Source organism: Fundulus heteroclitus, chromosome 22, assembly GCF_011125445.2.
Source record: "Fundulus heteroclitus isolate FHET01 chromosome 22, MU-UCD_Fhet_4.1, whole genome shotgun sequence".
NCBI lineage: Eukaryota > Metazoa > Chordata > Actinopteri > Cyprinodontiformes > Fundulidae > Fundulus > Fundulus heteroclitus.
The window spans coordinates 33487918-33500284 of record NC_046382.1 but is presented as its reverse complement, the minus strand read 5'-3'; the positions used below and the strand labels follow the sequence as shown (position 1 = coordinate 33500284).

The following is a 12367-nucleotide window of genomic DNA, read 5'->3' as shown; positions in this document are numbered from 1 at the left end:
CCAAAAACCCTGGAACTTACACAAGGCTCCTTAAAAGGTAGAGTCTGCAATTTTTTCAGAAGTTCCCCCAAGTCCCTTTTTGAATAACTCCGCATGTGCAAGACCATCCTCCGCACCTCAGGAGGATTGTGTTAAAAAAAATCTCCCAAATCCACTCTGGTCTATTCTGGTCTATTTCTTCCTACTTAGGCCTTCCTCTTTTTCTCATAAACTTGTACATGGTTTGCTTCTTGCGATTCTCAGCCATTTTCAAAGTATACGGTGAGAGCACCAGAGCTAAACTGAACTTCGAAGCTAACCGCTAAGCTAACCGGATACATAAACACTAAAAGTGCGCGGCCAGCTTTCGGCTACTAACAAGGAATGAGTGAGCGCATCAGAATGATTGGCATGTGGGACAACCAATAGATAAGGTGATACCAATCCCACTGGTTAGAGTTTTTACAGACCTGCAGCTCTCACGGATCGATTTTTTAACCCCCTTTTTCTAAATACATAATGTATTAACTACTTTCAGGATGGAGTGACGATTTTACCCAGTATAACAAAAAGTTTTTCTGAACAGGATTACCAACTACATCTTTAACTAGTCAGTAGCACATAGCCACTGTTCCACGCTTCAATTTGGAGAAGTGAGTTCTCCAAATATTTGTCCACCACACTTCCCATTGAGCCATTTTTGATGAAGATTGGTATGCCTGAAGAGCTCTTCTTGGCTGTTGGAGCTTAGCCACCCTAAAACACAGTTAATTGAGTTGTACTTACCTTAGAAATAATTGTGATTGCAAAATTTCTTCTGATTACCACTAAAGCCAGTCCAGGTACCTCCAGTGTACCTTCTACCATAGTTGGAGAGCAATGAGTCTGTCGTCTCTTTACCCGTAGCTATCAGTTAATGTTAGGCTTTCTTTGTTTGTTTGTTTTTGTTTTTTGGGACAAAAAAATCTTAAATGATTTAAAATAATATTTTCCTAATTGTTAGTTTGTACAATGGAGTGTTACACATAACTAAACAATGCAATTTACCTCCAAATCTAGTGATACATGTGGCCATTTTGCAAGGTGGCACTTTGACACTCGAGACAGATTTGATTCAGCATTAGTAAATATAAAGTGTCGCTTTCTCACAGTTGGATGCAGATACTGTTTTTTTATTTATCTCAGAGGCCGATAACCATGAGAAAACTGGCAGGGATGATAAAAAAAATGGCTTTCTATGGTATTCAAAGAAAATCTTTTTGTTACTATTACATGAAAACATTTTTGCATAAAGGTTTCTAATCCTTGCTTTTCTGTTTCTGTGCGGCGGCACTTTGTAAACAGTCACTGACTGCAGCGAAAGCTGAGCTGCTTGAGGATCACTTTCTGCTAAGTGATGATTCAGGATTTGGACTAGAATTTGTTTGCTCCAGTCTGATACACAATCCTCTCTGCTGCACTTTGTGACCAATCTGACATTTTCAGCTTTATCAACAGTCAGTCTCATTACTTATTCTGGATCCATGTACATTTTAGCAAAGATTAGCAAAGAAAGGTGCAAAGCGGCAAAGACAGGTGGTAATGACTTCAATATAATACAAGGTAATCATGAGATGTACAATGATGTCATATCCGAAACTGCATTGTTACAAATGACATGTGTCAGTGTCACTTTGTAGATTTTCTATAGATGGGATTTCTGTGCCAGAAATGCACAAAAATCTTATAAGGCACACATAAGGTGAAGATTTTTAGATTTTCTCCCTCTTTGAGATAGTGCTTTAGGATTTTTCCCTCTGTATGAGCAGAAAACCACAATCCTAAATTCCTTATAGGATTGGGATCAATACATGTGTTACACACACCTGACAGTGACAGGGCCTGAACGCACGGCTGGGTCCAGTTCATATTGATTTTTCTCTCAGAAGGCTTCACCAATTTGTAGCTGGTTTGATACCATCTGTGAAACAAAGGTCTTTAAGAGTCCAAAACAGTGTATGGTGTGCAGTATCGACCTTGGTATGTCTGATGCACAATAGATATATTTTTCAAAATGTAGGAGGCCTAAATAAGCAATCAATATTAGCATTGAAGGTAATAAAAATGTTGCACTCAACCTTAATCAACGTGGCAACATTATTTTTTTCTGCTTTTTTTAATCTGGCAAAAATGAATAAAAATAAAACATTTATCCCCAGAACAAGTAAGACACCATAGTGTACATATGTACCAGCTAAGAATAAGGAATCCCTAACTAAATACCAAAGCTACCATATTTTTTTGGACCATAAGGCACACAAGAGTATAAGTCGCAAAAAAATATTCTTCGTAGTGTAACATCACTCCGCGCTCCCCTCCACGTACACAGCTCTCTCCTGAGAGGGAGAGCAATCCGTCTCTATCGGGAGGACAGAGTAGTTGGACTACACTGCCCTGTTTCAAACATAAGGCCAAAATAAACGTAACTTTTATATTAAATTAACTTACTTGGTTTATTGTTGCTAGCGTGTACATGAATGCGCTTCTAGTTTAGACATTACAGTCAGGCAGTCTTGTAGACAGCTCAGGGGTCCTATCTGGTAGTGAACCGTAATGCTCTAAATATCCATTGGTCGCTGGTTTGTTGCTAACTAAAGTCGTACTTACACATTTTAACAGGTTTTTGAGCGCATTGGACCACATAGAATTGGTCAGTAAGCACAAGTACGGTAATCATAAATAAGGCACACCGGATTATAAGGCCGTTTTGAGAAAATGTAATGATTTTAAGTGTGCCCCTATAGTCCAAAAATACAGTAGAATATTTTTTTTAAATTGTAGCTTTTTAGGTTTTATTTGTTGTTTGTTTTATTTTTCTCATTTATTAGGGTTAGGGTTAGGTCATAGCAAAAACACTTTTGGTCCAAAGAATCCAAACTTGGGTCCATTTTCCTTTGCCTTTCAGGGCTTTGATCGATCAGACCATATTCTGTGAAACAGTGTTTCTGGTGATTTGTGTTTTTTTAACTTGTTTCATCTTGGTGTACAGTGCTTTGGTCCAACTAGTGTGGTTTTAAATGTGTTTCATAAATAAATTGACATTAACAATACTGTCAAGGACTAAAGTTTTTCTTATTCTGAAGATGTCTTTGATCTTATTTGTAGCAATTAGGATCACCAGACATTCCACTTGTAAGAATATGCAGTTATTAAATAGCAGATTAAAGTCAAGTAATACCTTTGATCTTTTGTGGTCAAGAGATTGTTATAATGTTAGATTGATACTGTTGACTTGAACGAAGACCGAAAAGGAGTTTGAGGTAATAAGCTGGATACTGCCAACAAGTGTCTCATTAACACATATCATTGTTATTAAAAACAACATGCAGTGTATATTATGGGAGATATTCCTGACATCAGGGGGGATTGTATTGTTATTTGCTTTAGATTTAGATAGCTTTATTCAGGAATCTATCCAGATGGCTGATTTTAGTCACAAGGAGCCTCTATAAATCTTTTTCCTGGTCAAAACATTATGTTGAATCATGCTATAATGCTGCTTGGTTTTCACTGCTCTGATGGTTATGTTTAGCCTTTTAACTCATAATAGTTCTGAGCGTGAGTCACGACCGGCAGCACACTCAACACATATCTATTTAACGTCTCTATTAAATCAGCCTGTGTGAAAAGACTTAATCTATGATTCATAGTCATTTTCAGCCTTAGTAGATAACTTATTGATCACATTATTGAGCAGCTGAAAGCCTTTAATCAGAGCAATAAATAATAAATCTCATGTTGGTACGATACGTAAAATTAATAGTAAATACTGTTGTTGTTGTTATTCTTATTATTATGATTATTAAATATTATTTATCAATGGGAAAAAAATAGGTACGCTACTCAAAGTTTTTAGGGGTTGCTTTCATGCCATGACTAAAGCTTAACCAGCATTTATTTTGAGAAAATAGCTTTTAACATGTAGAAAAGTGTTTTAACCCTGGGATATAGATTAGAAATCAAGTCTGACAGGTATAGAGAAACATAAAATACAGGTAATACGGTAATAATTCACTGGTCATTGTACAGTTTTTTTAGGCTATTTATGACAAAGTACCTTGCCTAATTATTCATACCCTTTGGATTCTTATCTTTTATTTTGTCACTTTTACACCATAAAATATGAACTGATGTTCATTCTCATTAAAGATGCACTGCATAACCAAATTTTAAAGCATTCAGTAGATATTTTCAAAGTACTATTGATGCTTTCTTTTTTTTTTTTTTTTTTTTTTTAGCTCTTCAAGCTCTTCGGAGATGGTTATTTTGTCTAACCAAGAAAGGAAGGTTTCATTGTGATTTTATTGTTTAAAAATATGTCAACTCTCTGCAGGTAAGGGAGATGTTTTTGGGGATGTTTTCTGGAAGGAGGTGACTCTGGCTCAGGCCTGCGCAAACGTCAGAGCGCTGACCTACTGCGACCTCCACGTCATTAAGCGTGACGCTCTGCAGAAGGTCCTGGAGTTCTACACGGCGTTCGCCAACCACTTCTCCAGAAACCTGCTGCTCACTTACAACCTGAGAAAGAGGGTGAGTGACCCTGCAGACGTCAACATTCATCCAATTCTTCATTTGGCCTTTTTCTCAAGTACCCCTGATTTCCAGAAGGGACTACAACTCTGTGTGGAAAACTGAAAATGTGAAATAATTATACAAAACAGGTTTTACAGACAGCCACTTTGGGTCTTTCTGTAGTTATTTACAGTAAAAAGCTGAACTTGCTATAAATACAGCTTATACCAAAATGACCAAAATACCAAATGTTTCTTCTAACTAGACGTAACATTAACATTTGGGAGCGGTGCAGCCACTGGTTCAGTAGCCAGGGTCTTGACTTTGGTTGAGAATCTGTGGAGAGAGTTAAAGGTTTAGGTTGATGGCTGGGACTAAGAACAACTCGTTAGAATACCAGTAGACACATGCAAAACGCTGGTCAGCAATTAATGGAAGAGTATGATTTATAGCAGTAAAGGCAATAATATTTTTTCCACTGCCTATTTTAAAGGGTATAAGTAATCTTTGACTTGTTATGTTTTACATAGAGAAAAGGTATGTTCACAAATGTTCTGAATAAAGACACCTGTGGCACAAATATGGACACCGCTACCAATTCTTATAAAAATAAATTAGACTAAAACAACATTTGTTCTTCTTACTTCTCTATAAGTTTATCAGGCTTTTAAGAGATGTTTATTTAGTAATTAGTTATTTAGTAGGAAAATTGTTGGACGCCTCTCTCAGCTAATCTGAAATTAAAATGAGAAAGACAAGAGATCATGCTATTCAATTACAGCAGATGTGTGTTTTTCTTGAGGTCTAGAAATGGCCTGAGGAAAATGGCTACTGGCTTTAGCTCTGTGCAGCCAGTAGATATCAATGAAAAGTTCAAAACAACCAATACTGTGATAAATAAGACTTGACAAAGACCGAAACGTATCATCCCACCAGGCACAGTGAGGAGGAGCAAACTGTTGGCAAACTGCAGCATCATGGGTTTATCGGGTCTCCATAGCAACAAATTATCTTCTTTGCCAAAGGTGCCTATAACTGTGGAGAGCGGCGTGTTTCTATTACCCCAGTATGACTGAGCCGAGTCAGCAACAACAGAAACTGTGAGATTTTAGATTTATCAAGAACAATTGCTGTTTTCGCAAAGTACAATCTGAACCTTTCAATCTTTCTAATGCAGTTTTTATCATAGCAAAGGCTGAGATGAAATCTGTCCTAGCAAATGGACTGCAGGTCTGGAGCATAAATCACATGCTGTAAACTAGTCATGAATCTTTTCATATGTCCAGTCGCCATAGCTTTGCATGTCTGAAGATGCATATAAGCACAGCAATAGATTAGAGTGTGCCTCTGTAATACGTGCCGTCAGTTCGAACACAGTTGGCATCATTTCTTATAGGGGATGACAGTTTTAATGGTTATCCTTCCTCTGGGAGGGGCTGTAAATACAACAAAGGTCAGATGAATGTTGAGGAAACACAAGCAGTCACTTGGGAGGGAGTAGATTGAGAGAGAGAGAGAGAAAAAAAAAAAGAAATGGTGTTTTGGAAATAAGGAACAAAGCTGAATACATCATGCAGATGAGGCTAGAAGAATGTCTTAAACACAAACATACCAAAGAGCAGGTAAGTATGTTTAAATCTAATTTCAAATGTTTATCCTAGGGCTCGGACTTTAATTTGTTTCGATCATTTAATTGCAATAAACGCAACGCATTAAAACAGTTAATTGCATTGTGGAACGTTGGATCCAAATCCCATCTGAGCTAATGTTTACATGGAAAATATTAGATGTCAAACTTCAGGTGAATGCAGCGCATAATGATCTGCAAGCTGCTGGCGGTCTCCTCCTTCACACGTTTGGCCAGCGGAGAGTGCACAGAGTGTGGTGGGGTGAAACAGCGCTGTATAAGCGTCATTAGCATTTATTGTCCCAAATGGGAAACTGAGTTTGCAATAGGTCCTCAACTAAATATCAGAAAATGGTTGTAAAAGCAACTTGAACACTCCTTTTGAGAGGAGATTTTGAAGATGACTAGCAACTTTTTTTCCCCAAACATAATCGCATAAGTTTGAAAAATATAAAGTGTAAAGCTGTTGGCTTAAATGGCCTAAGACCTTTTAAAGTTAACTGCATCTTTCTCTGCATGGTTAGATGACCCACAGCATGAAAGCAATGCCTCGACAATGTAGTTCCCAGTAAATCGAGGTAGAAATTGCTGTGTAACAATCATAATACACATTTTATGTGTCTGTGTCTACTAAAATTGATCTGAATTAAAAACATTTATCTAGTGTGTGAAATATTGGTATTTGATGAAAATGGGATTAATCTCAATGACTAAAATTACAGGGACTCTAATTAATGGGATTTTTTATTTTTATTTTTTTAAGCCAGTCAAATTCTGCAGTTTCATTGCTGTTTAGCATGTAAACAAGTCACAGTCTACTGCTTTTAACCTTTAAATGATCTAGGAAAGTCCTGGGGCCAAAAAAATTAGAAATGCCCTTTTAATAAGTTAGTTATTTTTTAATTTCAAACTACCTTGTAACTTTGGTATAAACTTCAAGCTGTGAGGTGGCAATTCAAAGATGAAGGATGAAGATTAGCTGAAGGATTACTGATTACTGATTACTGCATTAATGCAGTAATTCCAACAAAATTATTTAGAGCATATTCTGGACATACTTTTCATCAGGTAAATATTTCTGCATAAATCTTGTATATTATCATTTTCTGATAAGCTGATGTTTGGGTTTTCATTATCTTTAAATCATAATCTAAACAAACATTTGACAGTTATCACTTTATGTGCAACAGATCTATATGTTTGCTTTTTTATTGAAATACCAGATAAATAATGATAATAAATCAACTTTTGATGAAATTCTAATTTATTGAGCTGCACCTGGATGAGACTTCACCTGCCCACATCCTGCCAAGAAGCCTGGCAGCCTCTCCGAGACGACAGCCAGGCCCTTGTCACTCAGCACCTGGCCGGTTGTAGATGCCGTGTTGCTGTGCACGGGATAAAAACACTGTGCTTAATTTGCTAAAAGGAGGTCCCGAAACAAAGGACCTTGTTTCAGCACATCCAGCTTTGTATGTTCGTCATGCATCCCTGCGCGTGTGGCAGGAATGAAAATGCGCTCTGCTCCAGTCGCAGCGTTGCATCTGTTTCGGGGGGAAAAGATGCACGGAGGAGCTCCTAAAGTGGCAGCTCTGCTCAAGTGCAGGATAGGAGGGGAGACATGTGAGAGCTTTGCTTGCAGTTCATGAGAGGAGACACCTCCACACACACACACACACACACACACACACACACACACACACACACACACACACACACACACACAAACAGAGACAAACAATGAGAGACGGTACGGCCGTTTAGACTCTTTCCTGAGGATTTTGTACTGAATTAACAGTTAATAGTTTAAGTTCAGAAAGGCAATGGTTGTTGCTATTTCTGAACAACCCCCCCGACTCAAAAACAAGATCAATATGGATTCTGATCTTAATCCTCTGTGAGTGGGAAATGTTTCCACCAAACAACATGGTGCGTTCACTAGAGCTTAGCCCAGAACTCCTCTCTTCTCAGCAGAGACTTAAAAGCATTCAGGGTATTTAGGCTGTCAGAACAAACAGATCATGAGAATAGGACAATGAGGCACAGAGAGAGAAAATCACTGCTAGCTTTGGTAAAATGATGCTGTTTTCACACAGCAAATTATTTATTGCTGCATTAAACTTCGAGCCAAATCCTTTTTTTTTTTTTTAAAAAAAGCCTGAAAAAAATTAAATGTCTCACTGAGACATTTTTTTATATCTTTTAAGGCATATACATTACTTTTATTTTAAGTGGGCAAGAGTGAAGGAATTTAATTGTTAAATCCACAACTTCTTAAAAGAGGAAGTTTTATCCGGGAAGTAAAAACCAATGACTTTAACGTTACAGTGTTCTTACACAGTTTGGAAAGTGATGGATATATTAGGGAAAAGGATTTTGGTATTTTTTCTTTTCTTGATAAGGATGGAAAAAGTAAAGAAAATATGGGAAAATATTTAGATTTTTAGATTTAATTTCCTATCTTTAAAAGTTCTAACATTGGTCCTTTATACATGTTCTTCTAATCCTTCCGTCTGTCTGGTTTCTCACAAAGTTTCACCACTGTTATAATGGCTTATTAATTCATTACGTTAGATTGCGCCATCTAGCTGGAGACAATAGGATAAGCCTGGGTCGGCGTAGATTCTCAGTCATCCAAGACACCACAATCTGAAGTGCTTAAGCAGAGCTCAACTGAATTTCTTATGTTGTTTTTTGTTTGCATGAGAGGTGAAAGGGGTTCAAGAAAGCACTTAAAATCATGGTCATTTGAGCGGTTTGAGCTGGTTAGTCAAGTTTCAATTGAGCACTTTTTTTTTAATTTCCCGCAGCATCAGCTGCTGTACCTGTGTGGTTGCAAGCAAGCTCTTGTTTTTTTAGAAGAAAGTTAATTTGATTTTCCATGTCCAAATCTACCATGTAAGCGTAATGATACCTCAAAACTTCAAAATCAGCAAATGAATGTACTGAGCTAACTCTATCCTCACAAACTATTTATACAAATCATAACTGGACATTGTTCATAACACAAAAGCACCGTTTCATAATCCGTTACAATTTATCAAAGCTACTCTCAAACCCTCATCCAGAAATGAGGAGTTGTGATCAACAGCACCAGTGTAGCTACCAATCATCACCTCATTCATATGGTTAGCCTGTCCCGGAGAGGGCGAGTGCAAGATTGAATTGCCTGCATATAAAAAAGCAATCTCATCTGCTGCATCAAAGTCACTAGTCACCGATGCATTTCCTAAATGCACACAGCAGGGGAAACTGTGCACTGAGAGATGGATTGGAGGCTTGAGCATAATACTCCACTCATATAGTGCTTGAGACTGACTTCCTCTCAGCATAGAAGATAGAAGCCCAGCAGATTACATGCCATCCAGGTACCAGTTAGAAAAACATTTTAGCTTTGAGAACACAGGAACATAACTGTTTTCCTTTTCGGAAGAGACTAATGTCATTAAAGAAGTTATAAAAGCAAGGAATGAATGAGGAAACCAGGGTTTATCTTCTGCCACCGTGTTTGAAGATAGGCAGCGGCAATAGGAGAAGAAAAGCTAACGTAAGCTCTTCAATCATTGTTCTCAAACTGCAGAACTAGTACCAGTGGACTAATGGCACTCAGAAAAAAAAGGCACAAAAAAGGGAGGATATTGAATTCAAGCGAGGGCACACGCCATAGTGTCATTTTGCAGTCTCAGCAAGGAAAGCATGAAGTCATCACATCTAAAGCCGCGCCCTTTAACCAAAACGCACAGCAAGGTGTTTTTTTTTTCTTTTTTCTGTGAGAAAGTTGAAAAACGCCAAAATCTGCTGTCATGATGGTTGAACATTGAGTATTTAATTGTTTTAAAGAGTGGTGGAGCCACTGGCATCTGTCAATATTACCCCTCTATTAATAGGCCAATGACCTGGAAGGAGAGAAATTCCCGAAAGGTTTGATTTAGATGCAAGCTTGCTGAATATGATGTCCTGGTTGTGTTTTTCTATGCAAAGGAACAATATTTAAATTGCCATCATGTAGTCTTTGTTCGGTTGTTAGGAAGATTAATGAAACTCAGAATAATACGAAGCCAACCAGCAGATTGTGATCTTAGCTTAGCTTATTTTAGCTTAGCTTTGCAGAAAAACACATGTTCCTTCACAGCTTTGTGGGCTTTAAATGGACAAGATGAACGTTGGCCTCTTATTTAGTAAATTAGGTGGCTCTGGTTGGTAAATTTGATCATAGGTGGCTATACTGGTGTCAATTATAAGGTTACTAGCTATATTCTACAATAAGACTGTCATAATTAAAACTTAGAAGATGTTGAGGAACGCATTTCCGCCGCCATGTTCTCATGATTCAGTGGGAAACTTTTTATAGGTGGGGATGAGCGTGGACCAGTCATCTGTTGCTGTGCACTGCTGGGCAGGTGGCTGAAAGAAAGCTTCTATACTATTTCTGTGCCCAGAAAATAGGACAAATTTGGTCGACTGGGAATATTTTTGATGTCGAAAAACAAAGACTGTCATGATGTAGGCACTGAAGAAGCGTCACGCATCTGCCTTAATGTGGCGTAGAAGCTATGTGTGTTAAGCAACTGACTCCAGGCTCTTCTTGAGCAGCTAATATCAAAGCGTACACCCCCAGTATTATGCTTTAGAGAGCGGGACAGAAAGGGATAAAAGAGATAAACACAGAAATGTGTGTGATTGACTGGCCAGTACTAATTTTAGATTTTTTTTCTTTTACTGAATCTTTGAGAACTTGTATTAATTGGAGAATTTTAAAATTTTATACAAACAGTGTAAAGCTCTTGAAAAATCATAACTACCAGAATCTTATTTGTTGACGATTTAAGTTTCCTTTGAACTCGTTTAAAAGGCTGAGGTTAATGGGGATTTATTTTTTTTAACCCCAGTGCTGTTATTAGCAATCTTGTTGTGCTACCAAACTGAAAGTATAAATCTGACCGTACATATTGTTTCGAGATAAAATGATGCCCACAGTGTGCTTTACTTAGTTTGATTCCTGGAAGCTGGCAGTAGTATCAGCTGACAGGTTGGTGGCTACACCACCATCCAGGTGGTATTCTGCTAATCTTGCCTAGCTGAAACATTTTTAGAGCTTTCAGCCACACAACATTTCATTCAGCCTTCTTCTGTTTGCAGCCTTTGGATAATGCTGCCTTGGTTAATATGCACTAGCAATGATTTCATCTGTTTCACGAGAACTCGCTGTATCATTTTACATAATAGCTGCTGCATCACTCGGTTGTCGAAATTGTGTTGGACTTAAAAGCGGTTTAATGAATAGAGGCTGAATGGAAGATTTTCATACTGTCATAATTTGGTTATGTATTTAGAAGTGTTGTTATTCGTCTGTTAAAACTAGTTTTAATGGGGGGGGGGGGGGGGGTAATTCAAAGACAGGCAAGATTAAGCGTCTTGAAAGATGCAGAAGCAGCCGCCTGGTAAACTTACTGTGTGTCTTCGCCAGAGGCTTGATGTGAACTTTCTGTGTCTCTTGTGGGAACTGCTTTCTTTAAGAGTGACATTTACAACGTGCACACACTTTGAAATGTTGACAGTTTTCCTGACAAATCTCTACAGTCAGCACAGACCTTCAAACGGATGTCTTGTTTTTGTCCCCCCCTTAAAGAAACATAGCCTTTTTTTTTTTAAGGCTGAGCGGTGTGAAGAATATATAATATTCACACAGACAGAACTTTCTTGCTTTGTCACATTACAACAACAAACTTTAACTTCTTTTGTTTAGATTTTATGTGAAACGTACCGAACAGACAGTGGCTTGCAAAAGTAATCATACCCCTTGAACCTTTTGACATATTGTGACATTACAACCACAAACAAACAAACATGTTGTATACCACAAAGTGGTATACATATGTGAAGTAGAAAGAAAATTATACATGCTTTCTTTTCTTTTCTTTTTCATAAATGGAAAAACTGAAAAGTGCATTGTGCAAAAGTATTCAGACCCCCTGAGTCAATACTTTGTGGAACCACCATTTGCAGCAATTACAGCTGCAGGTCTTTTAGGGTGTGCCTCTACCAGCTTTGCACATCTAGTGACTGAAGTTCTTTGCAAAACAGCTCAAGCTAAGTCAGATTAAGCGGAGAGCGTTTGCGAACAGCAGTTTTCAGATGTTGCCACAGATTCTGGATTGGGTTCAGGTCTGGACTTTGACTGGGCCATTCTGACACATGAATATGTTGGCT

General features: G+C 37.9%; 1 protein-coding gene across 4 annotated transcripts in view; it reads left to right on the top strand.

Moving 5' to 3' along the window:
• kcnh1a (potassium voltage-gated channel, subfamily H (eag-related), member 1a) overlaps nt 1–12367 on the top strand; it is a 90499-nt gene that overhangs the window by 67909 nt on the left and 10223 nt on the right. For all 4 annotated transcript variants that reach the window (XM_012878392.3, XM_036126441.1, XM_036126440.1 and 1 more), the window contains one exon: nt 4352–4548. In XM_012878392.3, coding sequence (XP_012733846.2) covers nt 4352–4548 — 197 coding nt within the window. The remainder of the gene's footprint in view (nt 1–4351; nt 4549–12367) is intronic.